General features: G+C 43.8%; 1 protein-coding gene across 2 annotated transcripts in view; it reads left to right on the plus strand.

Annotated features, from left to right (window-relative positions):
• LOC307246568 (ankyrin repeat and BTB/POZ domain-containing protein 3-A) overlaps nt 1–15453 on the plus strand; it is a gene marked incomplete at both ends in the record, with an annotated part of 123925 nt that overhangs the window by 77272 nt on the left and 31200 nt on the right. For both annotated transcript variants that reach the window (XM_080022534.1, XM_080022535.1), the window contains one exon: nt 12157–12306. In XM_080022534.1, the coding sequence (XP_079878660.1) occupies nt 12157–12306 (150 nt within the window). The remainder of the gene's footprint in view (nt 1–12156; nt 12307–15453) is intronic.

Below are 15453 nucleotides of genomic sequence, written 5' to 3' on the forward strand. Positions count from 1 at the left end.
TAGTCATTCTCGCGTCCCGTTTGGGCGTAGGTGCTGAAGGTGATGTTTTCTGCTTTAATTAGCACAAATGGCCAGTTTTGCAATGCAGAGTGCAATGACCTGGACCCATTACTACATAACCAGCCGGTTATCACCAGAGGAGCTATGTAACATTGTCCTTTTTCAATGACAATATGTTGTCATTTACACATCCAGCGGTCGAAGAAGTACTCAGAATGGTTAGGAAAAGTGAAAGCACCAGATTGACATTTCTACTGAAGTGAAAGTATATAATTACTTGCTCTTAAGTGTACTTAAAGTATTGATCGTTAAAAAAATAAAAAAAATAATAAAAAAGTGGCAGTGTCTCAGGAGGTAGAGCGGGGTCATCTAGTAAGCAGAATGTTGCCGGTTCGATCCCCGGCTCCTCCTGGTAGCGTGCTGTAGTGTCCTTGAGCAAGATGCTTAACCCCATAACTGCTCCCCGGGCGCCTCTATATGGCAGCCCACTGCTCCTAGATACGTCCATTATGCAGAGAAATTGCAAATTTCCCCATTGTGGGACTAATAAAGGTATATAAAAAAACAAACAAACAAAAAAAAACACTTGTCAGATATCCAGTGCCCTGATAGTCTAACAGTTATAACTACCGGTTTAACTATAATATGACATAAAATGCTGCTGTCCCTTTGTTCTGCAGATGATGCAGAACAAAGGATTTGTTCTGCATTTTATTATAAATTGATTACAATTTATAATAAAAAAAATTGGTGAGAATTTTGAGTGACAGCAACTTACATGTATATATAATAATAAAAATGTCAGTAAGAGGTGACAGGCATTGCTTTTTATTTATTTATAAGCCCCTTAATGGCAACCTGCCATCATGTATCACTTCATTATTAAATTGGTCCTCTAGTCATTATTCACCAGGCTCAAGTGATTGGCCAAGGCTCGCAGTCCCGCATGCAAACACTGAGTTATGACTTGGAACAGTTTACACCACACATTGAAACTTGATACAGTTATACCTACGGGCTCATTAAGGACCATGATTGCAAACTGCTCCGCCCATGAATGTGGTTTGTGTTTTTAGCTGTGTTCGACTGTGTCCCTGTCTCGTGTGTTGTTTGATTTCTCGTTGCTTTTTTTTTTGTGTGTATTTATCTTGGTATTTATTCTGATGTCCTCTTGTCGTCATTGTGAATGAGGGCGTGCCCTCAATGATTTTCGAGACTGAATAAAGGTGGAATGAATGAAAAACAAATTCTGACCACACTAACAACGATTGATGTTTGAAGCGTACTACAGCCGAACGTATAGACGTCTGCTTTGAAAGTGTCGGAATATACTTAAGTACGAGTACGAGCACGAGTAGTTTAGTACTTTCCACCACTGATCAAATCTAATAGCGCCAGTCATAATAATGACTTGACCGGACGTAAGTCAGGTGCATAAAAATAATATATTTTATTCGTTGGTCCAATAAATCAAAATGTCCAAACTGAACCACAGCAAATGGAAAATTCTGCTTTTCTCGAATCCTGAAAATTGATCCGGTGTTTTGTGATTCGGCGTCGCCGCTCCCCCCGCAGGTTCATAGGATCCAAATGGCAACGCAGCCCCGACCAATTTAGAGGGCGGGCTGTTTTCCGATCCCCGGGACGTTGTGCGTAAACCAACCAAAGTGTGTGTCGGTCCGCAAAGCCGGTCCTCCCCACTGACGGGGTCAGTGGGGAGGACCGGCTTTGCGCTCGCCTTCTGCATCCGATAGCGTTCACCGCATGACTGCCGTAGGACCCCTCCGCAGGGCAGGGCACAACCAGTTCCCACCAATAATACTGTATTTGCACCATCAAACTGTTGTCTGAAAGACGGAGATAAACATCCAAGGAAGGAGGCTTTTTTTTTTTATTGATTATTATTATTATTTTTATTAAGTCGGGCATCTGGCGTGGCACCTGCAATCCATCTGGCTTGGCGTGATAGGAATGACCAAATGATGAGGGATTACGCTGCGGCACAACGCTAATGACTGAACCAGTGAAAGCGTTTCCTCCTGCTTTATCAGTCCACTAAGAAGAAGAAAATCAAAATCATGAAATCATATCCGGGAGCAAAATTACATACCTTAAGAAAACATCAATTAGGAACGATCGTTTTAAGAACATGTATTGCCTTAAGGTATTTTTAAGGCATGTCGTTATGGCAGGCAGTCTAAAGCATGTCTCTTCTTGAGAATTGGGTCTGTGATTTTGAAAAAATATTCAAATAAATATATATTTTTATGAAGCACTTAAAAAAGGAAATATAAAAAATTGAAAGTTGACACATAAGAAAATGATCATTTCAATATAAAAAATACGGAGACTAGGAATATATATATATTTTATAAATAATGGAAAGAAAAACTACAGTCTGTAATTATTTTTATTCAATAAACATTATTTTGAAAAGCAAAGGAAAATTAATCTATAATTATTAATATAATAATAATAATAATAATAATAATAATAATAATAATTATTATTATTATTATTATTATTATTATTATTATTATTATTATTATTATTATATTACAAAACAAGAACAAGCACAAACTAGTCATTTTTGACCAGTTTGTGCTTGTGCTTGATTTTTCACTGAAATAGGAAATTATCAGTTCAAAGGGAACACAAAAAAAGACAAATAAAAAAATAGAAAGAAGGCAGATAAATAGAGAACAGATTAGAAATAGAAAACTGGGGGCAGGAATAAACAATAAAAAAAAAAAGATTGCAGTCTGTTGTTATTTTTATTCAAAAATCTTTCAAGTTCAATGTGATCAATTCTCACTGAAGCTGTTGAAAAGCACAGGAAAGGAATCTCTTTCCAAGAAAATCAATCCCGGTCGTGAAAAAAACAGTTTTTACAATGAGACCAAAATGCCATCTGCCGCGTGTCGACGCGGCGGCATCAAATGCAAAGGTCAAACTTAAATAACAATTTGAATAAACTCTCCAGAAAGCGGGCCCCCCGCAGCGATTCAATGTCGCCGGCTCGAAACAGGGATGTAGACACAGTCTTACGGAAGGAGGTGGCGCCGCTGACAGCCGTTGTCATGGTGTGACGACGGGGACCTCGGGTCTGAGGAGAGTGCGAATGAACGTTATGTGACAAAAGAATAAAAAAAAAAAAAAAAGAGCAGGATTCACGCAAAGGCGTTCGGCTTCGCAGCGTCACACATGGCGCACGGCACATCCTCCATCTGGCTCACGACGCATTTAGAGTGGGTTTTTATAGGGCGTAAACATAACATTATTTATTAAATAGAGAGGGGAAAAGGGGGACTGCGGTGCCGCATCCGGGATGCAAATACGCGGGGGAACCCCCCTGGCCCCTGCCGAAGAGTACAAACACAGTCAGGGAGGAAGAGAGGGCGGAAGGCGGGGATTTTATGGGGGTGGAATGGAACCAAACCATTTCTCCTTTCACTGAGAAATATTCGGAATTCTCGAGCAACATCAGCCCCGGTTTTCATTTTGCGGGGCAGTTCAATTTGATATTTTACTTTGGTGCGAAAATAACAGAGCCCCTGCCGCTTTGCTGGATGCTGGATGGTACACGGTGCAGAAGATGGGGGTTTTTTTTTTCGTATGATATTGAGGGAGACGGAGGGGAGGAAATCACTCAACAGAGTTTTGGGAAACTGAATGGGAGAGCGGTAAAGGCTCTCAGAAGGAATTGGGTTGTTTTTTTTATTATGTTTTTTTTTATACACCCGAGGCTGCAGGCTCTTGGTTCAGATTTGCACTAAAGTGCAGTTATACCCAGTCGACATCTTCGGTGTCAGACAGCCGTGACGAAAACTTAAAGGAGAAAATCGAAAATCGTAGGAATCTGACCACTGCGATGATTGAAAAACAATCAGTAACAGTAACAATAGAATGTGATCTAATTCATGTATTTGTATTTTAAGTTGACCATAAATGTTTGTATTTTTAAGAACTATTGACTTGCTATATGACCTATTTGTGATAAAAAAGCGTTTTTAGCGTTATCAGTTATTTCTGCTGAATGGGGTGCGGCCACTTATTTAGTTTAAGGGAGGCAATTCCTTTTTCACAGCGGCAATATGCAATGTCTGAAACTTTTTGTTTGTACTCAGGTTCCCTTGGTCTAATATTACAATTTGTCTGATGATCTGAAACCTGATCTGAGTGTGATAAATACGTGATAATGGAGCTTATCGGGAAGGGAGAAAATACCTTTTCGCGGCACTGTCAGTGCACTGCCAGCGGCGTTAGAAGGCTCCAGGTACCAGTGCAACCATGCACCGTACGCCTGTCCCTGTCAGGTTTTCGCTTGTCTTCCTCTCTTTCTGCGGGATGGTTTACTGCAGGTACACCTCCCCTCGGGAGGCAGTGCAGTGACTGATGTTTTACTATAGGACCCCTGCACAGTGTAGCTTTTCTCTCTGGTGTTTTTCGCTCATTATTTTTACTGCGGCGAGGGCGACGCCGGCCAAAAGCTTCCAACACATGGTCACTCCGCTATACGCCTGCCCAGGAAAACCTTTAAAAAAAAACATGACTATCAACTGCCACAAAGCACCGCTTCGTGGGACGCATTTGCCGACCCTGGCTCAGAGTGGACTCCAGGGGAATTTTCGTTTTTGCTAAAATCATTTGGCTATTATAGCCAGAAGGTTCCCTGTTGATGAACCAAAAAAAATAAAAATAGAATTAACCGATCACTGTTCTTGGCTGATTATCCAACCCTTCTCCTCCCTAATACCGGCGAGTGCTTTAGCAGCTGGACTTTCCCATACAGGGTCCTTTTGTTATCGTAAAAGAAAAATGGCCCTCGTTCCGGCAATCACTTGGCTAACGCTGAGGCAGGACCTGCCTGTTGCCATGGCGACTACCTGTTAATATTCTGGGCGAGTCGTCCCCCCCCCACCACCACCACCACCACCACAACCACCACCACAACCACCTCCGTCAAAGACAGTGCCACTCATTGCCGGAGAGAAGAAGAAAAAGGATCGATTGGACATTAAGTCTCCGTGCGGGACGAGCGCCCGCCCCTCTATCTAAATAACCTTGACTCGACAGTCACGGGTAGCAGGGGTCCAGGGTGTTCAGCGGTGAGGAGGGTGAGTTACTGTAAACCTCCGTGTCAGCACCGTATCCTTACCCAGGAGCGCGGGGGGTGAGGGGAGGGGAGGCATAATCTGCTTATGGTTGTACTGTCAATGGACAGCGTCCGTCAGGAGAGGAAATTGGGAATCTCCCCGTGAAGACGATTCAGAGATTGGCGGAAAGTCCGTTGCTCTGAGTCAGAATCAGTTTATTGGAGCCGGGTAAATATTATGTCCAGTGCAAGGAATTTGTTGTGGTAATAATTAGGCAAGTAGGAAAACGGCAGTGCAGCAGCGCCCTTGCCTGATGAAAGTCGGAACAAACTTTTTAATGAGGCCTTGTAGATCTAATGAGTGAAGGTTCAGTAACTGGTTTGCTTATTTCTCGCAAATTTGTTCAGAAACAGATTTTGGCGGACTGATTAGGAGAAATAAGTGGACGTCGACGTACTTCATACAACTTAACGCTAACACTCAAGCTCAAACCCCGTTGGCTCACAGAACTAGGGGCCTCGGGAGGGAGGTGACACACTGGCCGTCAGGAACAGGAAGGGGGTTTTGAGGCATGTTAGAATGGCTAGAATGCATGAGATGGAGGTCTGTCGGATCCCACCACGGACGAGGTGGGATCCGTGATCAATTTTGACATACAGAGTTATACAGACACACACAGTAGATTCCGTAGATGTATGGAAGTCTCGACAAGTAGTCAAGACCCCATTGGCATTCTAAATAGCTATGTTAATGGGAAAATTCACATGTGGCATGAACTGCAAAGTCCAATGAAAAAAATGTAAACTGCAAAGCGCTACAATATGAAACAACTATAAGCATTGAAGTGGAAAAGGAGGCGTGGGCGTCTCTGCCCACAGGTGGGGTTTTTCGGGAGGGAGACGTCTTTCTCGCCGTGGTGCGCCGACCTGGCGGGAGCTTTTATTGGACAGAGGAACAAGAAAGGCTCGCTGGCTGGATGATTTTGGGCGCAGGAGGAATGGCGTTCCGCTCTGGCTCCTGTTCGGCCGACGAGGCCGTGGGCCGATCCAACATAAAGAAAGCTCCCTTCCCCCGAGTCGGACATATCAGCGCAGCGCCGACTCGGCCGATTCAGGGCTGCTTGGCGGCCGCGGGAAAGGGAACCGCGCTGTTGTCTGCAGCCGGCGATTGACCACGGCCCTTGGTCCGCCACAGGAGGTAAAACCCCTGCGACAGAAGCCCGCTCAAACCAAAAATGTATTCAAAACGCCAAAAGATGCTTCTCTTTAAACAGCGTGTCAGACGGAATCAAGTTAACGTAAAGTAACAATCATAGTTCCTTCAGTGGGTTTGCGCATTTCCCAAAGGAGCAAAAAATAACAGAAACAGAAAAATACAAGTGCGATACAAAAAACACCCACCTCGGCAGAACGCTAAAAGCCGATGGGATTTAGAAACTAGAAGTTAGACTCCAACAATAATGACTAATGGTATGATATTAATTAAGGCTAGGGACGGCTGACGGATTAGAAAGTTGCTGAAAACACCCTATCTCCAGCCCACATTTGCAGGGAATCATATATTCATCCTGCACATTATAAACAAAACATTCGCACAATCAGAAAACAGAAAAAAAAAAGAAAAACACAAATTGTGGCGCTTCCGTCCATTGTTCCGGGAGCTTTATCGTGTTTATTTATGCCTCGATAAACCAACAAAAAGCAGTTATTTGTTTTTGTTTATCTCCGGATTAGAGATCAGGCGGAGCCATAACATCAACCATAACAAAGACGAAAAAGTTGACTTTGAGAATTAATCTCCTCTTCGAGGACCATCTTGAGTTTTGTGCTTCTTAAATAAGTTTGGATTTGAATCTTGGGAGCAGATGTGAATGTTTGGCCGTTCCCCCGATGCCAGAGGAAACGTGCATTAATCCATCTGGCCGCATGTGGAAAAACATATCAAAGATTATTCATAACCAGTGCCCTTTAATTTTCTGTATATGCCCCCCGGTGCATTTTCCAGAGTGCGTTGCTTGTGTCACAACTATTAAGCAATCACGCTGCGGAGAAAGCGTGTTGGGAAGGGAAGGTGCTGTGATTCCGAACAGCTGCTGCTCGCCGCTCATGTAAACATCTCGCTGGATATGTATGCCGTGATGATGTCATGGAAGAGCATCGCTGTTCTCTGCTCTCAAGCCCGTATACTGTCGGTCTTTATTGGGTTTGTTGTTTTTAGGCGTCTGTTTCCCACGGGATAGATAGATAGATAGATAGATAGATAGATAGATAGATATTAAACTTCGGAATTAACAATGAAAATATACATTTATTTCTAAAATAATCAATAAACAACAAAAAATGGCAATATACAATAAACCTAAAAGATAACAATAAAGAATAAACAATGCTCCTCGGGGCCGTGCGTGGGTGTTGATCCGCAGGCTCCCGCCTTCTCTGGGGGCTGGGGGGGTCTTCTGTGGCTGCAGGGCGGGGTGCTCGGGGGTTCCCTGCGGCAGTGGAGTGTCTGTACGGCTGCGGGACTCAGGTGTGGCATTCGGGGCACACACACACACACACACACACACACACACACACACACACACACACACACACACACACACACACACATACAGGCGGACTCATCTGAGGCACACACCCACACCACGTGCCCCTGCTTTGAACACCCCCCCAGCACCCTCCTGGTTACATCCCTCTCCTTTCCTCCCTCATTTACTGCCATAACTATGACAGGAAGAGGCCACTTGCTGTTCCAGTTTTCCTGGATCTAATAAACTCTGTTTTGTCGATACATGTTGTCATCTGTCGTTTCTATGTTCATGTTTTTCCATGTACGTGTTGTTTGGTTCTATGTTTATTTGCATCACCCGTGGTGATTCTCACCACGGGTGATACAAGCAATGAAGAAATGATGATTAGTTGTTTATAGACCAATTGGTGGCGGATTGGTGGTGGTTTGCTATAACCAAAAACTGTTATTGCAGCAGTTTTTGATGATTAAAGAATTAATAAAGAGGCGCATTGTAGGTTGAGAAGTTGAGCTCCACTTGCAGACTAACTCTGTCGGAAACAATAGCGTACAAATACATAGTGTTGTATGCCCAGCATGCTGAGAGCACAGGTTAAAAAATAAAAATAAATAAAGAATAAAACAAACCTCAGAATCAAAATTAAACAATAACTTTTTGCCAATGTACAATAACCCTGACAGTTAGCTAAAATATTTAAGATTAGGCAATAAACTGTACAATAAACTGAAAAGATAATCCTGAAATAATCAATAAGCAGGAAATGAACTGTCATAATACAATACCACCCCCCCCCCCAATAAAAAAACAATAGACAGTAAAATATGTCAAAAAATGAATGAGGTTGAAGAACGGTGGCTCAGTGATCAGCACTGTCGCCTCACAGCAAGAAAGACGTGGGGTCTCAGGTCCGTTCTGTGTGGGGTTTGCGTGTTCTCCCCGTGTTGGCGTGGAAAGACAGGTATGTCAGGGGTTAATACTCCTGTCAGTACTCCTCACAAAGGCAGTGGCAAAAGAACTGGAGTTGGTCCTGTACTGCGGCTGCCCACTGCTCCTAGGTGTGTATGGGATGGCTCAAACGCAGAGGACAAATTTCATCCTCGATGTATGTTGAGATATGACAACAAAGAATCCAATCTAAGAGAGGCGGAGGCAACTGGGAAATAATTTGGAAAGTGAAATTCCCCGTTCGGGGAGACCTTTGATGCGTGTTTATTTCTTTTTTAATCAGTGTCTTCTCCGCGTGAGCGCAAAACCCTGCGGAGGCGTCACGCCTCAACCAGAACCCTGTCTTGCTCACCTGCGACGGGTCCACGAAGGCCATGTTTGCTTCTTCCTTCCCCTCTGATGTTTAATGCACAAACATCTCCAAACATCTCCCATCATCCCCCGTGTGCCGGAAGCCGGGTAAAGGTCAGAGATGAAGTAGAGTTTGGAGAGACGTGGGGAGCTGGAGGAGAAGAGGGATGACGGGTTTGGGATGAATGGAAACAACAACCTCAAAAAGAAAAACAACCTTCATTTGATTTCAGTTCATTTGAATTGAATGTCACTTAGTTCCAGATGAACTGATTTCAAGTTCAGTTTAGTTGTAGTTTCTTTTTCCGTCCTGGTCCTTGTCCCATCGACCCATTGTCTCGAGAAAAATATTATTGTTTTCTATTAAGCGATATCACTCGTTTGAATTGGCTGTTTATTATGTTTATTATGCTTGATGGAAGCAGTTTAGTTCCCCTTCTCGCTTATGGATACACACACACTCGTGCAGAAGCAAGCCAGAGCTGTCGCCTTTGATTGAACACAGCGATCAAAATCCCTTTCCACTCGAAAAATTCCACCGGAGACACACCCGGGCGCTAACTCCGTCTACTCACCCGACGCTTTGGTACAGTATAAGTTTTGGGGCTAGGGGCTCCAAATAAAGCGGTCCGACGGGAAGGCTGGGAGCAGAGAATGAGGTAGTGGGACCCTGGTGTTGGGGAGTGGTGCTGGAATCTGGGGCTTGAACACTGCGGGCGGGTGGACGTGGGCGTGCCTTGGAATTTCGAGTGGGAGAAATGTTTTCATTTGAGATGAAAACTCATACCCCGAACGCTAGTGTAGGAATCCTTGTGTGTGTGTGTGTGTGTGTATGTGTGTGTGTGTGTGTGTGTGTGTGTGTGTGTGTGTGTGTGTGTGTGTGGGTGTGTGTGTGTGTGTGGGTGTGGGTGTGGGTGTGTGTGTACACATTTGGTCAAATGAACCACGTTCCAGTCGATATTAATGGCTGTTGAGAAATCGGCGTATCCACTCTGCACCGTGACCCCATAATTGTGGCTTGTGTCGTTATCCATTCTCCGAAATACAACAACTCAGTATCCCATCCGTCACAGGCCATCCTTTGGAACCAAACACAGTCTGGCTGGAGTACAAGGACCCAAATGGATCGATCCCTAGTCGACACCGGTTCACAGGGAATAGTCCTAATGGTGTTGATTTCTTGAGGACATCGAGAACATCTAAGAATCGAGACCATCACAAGAACACCTAGTTTGGCATTGGCCTTTTTATGCCACAGAGCAGAAGCAGTAGTGTAGGGAGTCAGCACCGGGTCCCCAATGCGAGATGGTCAAAGCCGGCCCCCATCACAATGCACCGCAATGTTCCGCTTGCTATTCAGTCTGCAGCCCTCCCGCCTCTCCTCCTCCCCCTCTCCCTCAGGTAGGGATTGTTCCGTTACAACAGCATTCACTAATTAACTTACCTCGCCAGAATTGTCATCAGGTTCTAGCATAAGATTTGTTTTTATATGAGACTACGTTATATAACATAGCGTAATGTAAATTAAGTGAAGTCACGCAGCTTTAAAACGACCAGCAACAGTGAAATGCACTGCACAGTTGCTGCATAAATGAAATATGTGACCCACCGCAGACTTTAGGTACACATGGTGGCCTTCGACTTCTTTTTCGCATCGTTTGAAAGTGAAGAATAAGAGCTTTAAAGCAAGGTGTCACTTGTGCAAATCAAGCAAATATTTTGAAAGCTTTGACTTGTTAATGACAAGGGTGTGGCAAACTGTGTTTCTGAGATAATCGTCTTCAAAGTTTTCCCCCCACACCTGGCTTCATTCAGCCACCTCCCAGAATGCAAATGGTTGGAGGACCACCACAGCCGCCAATGCCACTTGTCACATGGCCACTTGACACCCTGCTGAATGAGGACTTGACACCCTGCTGAATGAGGACTTGACACCCTGCTGAATGGGGCAATCTCTGCATTGTTCTTGTGTTTTGGAATGTCGAACAGCATCATCAACACACATCTTTTGTTTAAAAAAAAAAAAAGACTTTTCTTTAACAGTAAGAATATACATGATCCTTAATAAAAGTGGAATTATTAAGGAGTTTAAAAGTGCGGACAACACAACAAAATGTAGAGTCTATCAATAATATGGGTCTCTGTATATCAGCCTTGGTGTGTCATTTAATATATAAATGTGCGAAATAAGTTACATGAAAACTGATCTTCAAAGATCAGAGTGTGATATAAGACAAGTGTGTATAAGACAAGTGTGTAGGTTGATTAGTCAAATAAATAATAAATGTGTTCTACTTACATCGTAGGCGGACGGTGCCGGATGGTGCAGGTGCGCTGGTTCAAGCAGGTGTCTAATTTGGCTCTTGCTCGGTGGAACAACTGGTGCCTGCTATCGCGTCTCTCTTTTTAAAGAAACGGCCTATTTTTGGAAGCTTGGTCTTTTCTTTCTTGGCTGCTTCTTTTCATTTTCGCTTCTGAAACCTGCTTTTGTGTTAATAGTACGCATGTGCAAATAACTATCACCCCAGAATTCCGCGTGGGCACATTTTTTTTACATTTTTAAACATCGAATCCCCCTTTAATCCTTATTTGAACTTGATTTTGAAATGGAACATATGAGTCAATAAACGTTATGCTTGTATTGTTACTGGTTCGTTATTTATTTGTTGAATGAATGACATCAGGTATGTGACACCATGGAGCGAATGACTTGGCTCGCTGAGTGCTATCAATACTGACTGCTTACCATAAAAGTTTAGTGGCTGAGCGGTTAGTGGTTTAGTGTCGATACTGTAGACTCCAAGCTTGATGTGCTCAAGATTTTATGATAGAATAGTGGCAAGACATAGGGGGGCCCCAATGCAGCTGCATATGGTCATTATGCCACTGAGCAGAAGGCTCAAAGGGGTCACATCGGCCCACCTATAAAAAGCAGTTTAAGCTTTTCTTCAGAGTTTTAGATTGTTCCTTCAGAAAAGATAACGATAATTTTAATTCTACTGTTATTTAATTTTTTGGGGGGGTGGTGTGTTGCTATTTGAGGAGCAGCTCTACACAAAGTTGTGTTGTATTTTTCCTCTTGCATTTCCATTCACACTAGAGCGAACGTTTTGATTGTGTTAGGGTTAGGGGTCAGGGTTTGGGTTAGGTTACAAAATAAAAAAACGTGAGAGTGAATGAACATTTCCATTTTCCCTGACCTTTTTTGACCTTGTCTCCCCCCCAATCCTGCAGGTGTGCTGAGCCTGCCAGAGAGCCTGAACCTGCCCCGCGACCAGCAGCGCTCGGGCAGGGTGGCCGAGGGTCCAGGCTACACCCAGGCCGAGCTCCGCACACTGGAGCAATGCCTGCTGGCCACTCGGGTGGGCAGCATCGCCGAGCTCAGTGAGTGAAAATGATTTCATACTTTTCACATTTGATTTTTTTACAGATCTGTTTTGTTGTTTTATTTTTATCCAAATCTTTGTTGTTGTTGTTGTTGTTGTTGTTGTTTTCAAATATTCTCTTGTATTTATTTTACAAATCTGCATTTTTTTACAAATCTTAATTATTATTTTTTTAACAAATCAGGTTGTCATGTTGCTCCTTAGTTTATATCTGTGAGAAATTGAAAGCGCTGATCCGCAATACGGCACAGCGAATACGCTGTTTTCGCCTTTAATGCTCAGATCCAAAGAGGCAGTTCTCCGCTGAGTCATCTCAGTGTTTAAACGTGCTACGTCCAGATACTAATTACTGTTGCCAGTGGCGGCTGGTGGTGATTTTGGACAGGAGGGCTAAAGTCTAACATCTGTCAATAACTCAAGCTGCAGAATCACATTTCAAGCCTCTACATAAGGGGTGCCCACACTTTTTCGGCTTGCGAGCAAATTTTAAAATGACCAGGTCAAAATGATCTACCTGCATTAAAAAATGCTAAATATATTTATTTATATATATACTGAGTGTACATTATATATACAATATATGTTGGCGTACCTTGCATCACTGGATAAACCCTGACGGCACAATACAATTAAATACATCTATGGTCACTACCTTACTCTGATGACTTGCACTGAATGCAGTCGGCCAGGCTTTAAGCAGACTTCCAAATGATCATCAGTCATGGTGGAACGCTTTTTGGACCTGATAATCTTCATGTGGAAAAGGCTGACTCGCATAAATAAGTAGAGCCGAATAATGCAGTCAAGGAGGTAACATGTTCCTCATGTTTGGGTACTTTTCCTCTGAGTAAGTTCCAAAACTGTCCATGAGCCCTGGACTTGAGCTGAATGTCAGCCTGTGGTGTCAGCATCTCATCCTCCACTGCAGACCAGTTCAGGTGAAACAGCGTTGCAATTTTTGATGCGAGTGAATCAACCCCAATATCTTCCCTAAATGGGGAGCACATAAATGCAGCGATTGGCTCCAGTAAAGCAAAGTCCTGAAACCGTTTGTCAAAGTCTGACAGACAGTTTTCAATCTGCCCTGTGGAGCGTGCACTTTCAAGTTGCGCGTGCCCGTGGGGGCGCTCCTCGCACCCCTCCCCGCCTTCCCTTGGGCCTCCAGCTCTGACGCCAGGTTTTGAAAGTTCCCCAAATCATGGTGCTGCAGCTTTGAGGACAGAAGTTGCATTTTTCGTTTGAAAGCATTAACTGAACTGATCAAGTTGACCACGGTTTTGTCTTTTCCTTGCAGCTCTAAATTTAAGCTCATTCAACATGTTGGTCGGATCGGTTTAAAAAAATAAAAAATAAAAAAGTTTTTTTGAACGGAGCGCGATCTACCCGCACTACCTTTGTGATCTACCGGTCGATCGCGATCGACGTATTGGGCACCCCTGCTCTACATGTTACAGCAGTGACCATAAAGCCACTTTCCCAGGATTCCATCTCCTCGTGCGCACCGCGCGGCGCACGGGGCTCTTTGGTTTTGGTACAAAATGGTGTTGGTGGTGACGTGTACAGAGTGTGTCTGACGGGTGATCAGCTTACTGGCTCTGAAAAACACAACTGCTCAACTAAGTGGAGAAACACACCAAGATGTAAAGATCATGTGTCCACAACATTTAATACCATCCACATGCGGTGCACCTGTGTTTCCCACCACTTTGTTGCCTCTCCGTAAAGCTGACGCTTCTTCAAGCTGACGCTTCCCAATGTGAGTTTTGTATGTTTAATTAAACAAGGAACTGGATTGTTGATTACGTAGCCCACCTCGTTCATCTTGACGCAGATGCTAGCCACTTCATTCAAAAGTCTGTCGCTTCTCGTGAGCGATTGGTCCGTTGTGAATGAATCGACACGACTCGGGAGTCGCTCTGTCAAACCGCAGCCGGACGCACAGGCTGAGCGGAGTCAAAGTGCTCGACTTCGCTGAGTCAGCGCCAAACTTTTCCTCACTCGGCAGTGTTCTGTTTGCGCGTGCCGCTTCGTTTCTTCAACCCATGGAATGAATGTGTTCAAATTGAAGGGGCAGATCGGGCAGGGGGGGCATGTCATTGAGTAATTAATGCAACCTGTAATAGGCTGATATGCAGAATGGTATGCAGAGCTTGGGGCTGGGGAGGAATGTGACCCTCCAGCCCAACCCGACATTACTCACATCCTGCATTTTTCTGTTTTTCTGCTCATTCACCAAAATAATCAATTTCTAGCTAGCTATTGACATGGAATATGAACACATGCTCTACAAGGGTATTTTCACATCTTTTTCTCAAAAATATGGGGAGGGTTTAGCCCTGTTAGCCCATTAATACCAGCTGCCGCTGGCTGTTGCCTTCATAATGAGCCTAGAATGAGGAATAGCTTAGAAAGAGTGCCATAAAATGTCTTATCGCTACAGGGGAGGCCAAAGTGTCTAGACACATCGCAATGTTGCTTTAATTGAATTTGGTTTTGGTTCCGCGCCATAGTTTCACCATTAAATAGTTTTCAGTGTTTGCCGCATCACGGTCTGGTGGTCACCGCTGTCACTTTGACTCTCAAAGGCACGTGCACACATGCCCTTCATGGTGGTGACATTCTTGTTATTGCTTATTTCCGTATTGAAGTTGGAAATTCGTGGTCGGAGTTTTCCTCCATACATGTGAGCAGGTCAACTGATGAGTGTTCATTCACAGCCGTGTGTTCAACCGTGCGCTTTTGACATATTAAGGTATTTATTGTACTTCACAATGTGTTCAAAGGAATACAGTAGTTAGGAATAGTTGAATCAAAGGAAAAGCTGGATTTTATTTTAAAGTTTTTCCCTTTTTTATACTCAACCCTAATGTAGTACTTAGGTAGGTTTGGCGGGTTTTGTAGGCATTGCTGTGTTGTTACCGGTGTTACACCCGAAAGGGTGACCTGCCGAATTGTGTGACGCTGAAGACGACTGCTTTCACATCTCTGACAGTTGGGGTTGTGCAATATTTGAGGGGTTTATTTGACAACCAGAGGTTTGGTCTGATGTACTACTTTACAACCCACATGTCCTTGGGCATGTTGAAACTACACTTAGTTTCTCTAACTTTCTATCTTTATACCACGGGATGGGAAATCTCCATAT

The sequence above is a fragment of the Zeus faber genome (genome assembly GCF_960531495.2).
Source record: "Zeus faber genome assembly, chromosome: 21".
Taxonomy (NCBI): Eukaryota; Metazoa; Chordata; class Actinopteri; order Zeiformes; family Zeidae; genus Zeus; species Zeus faber.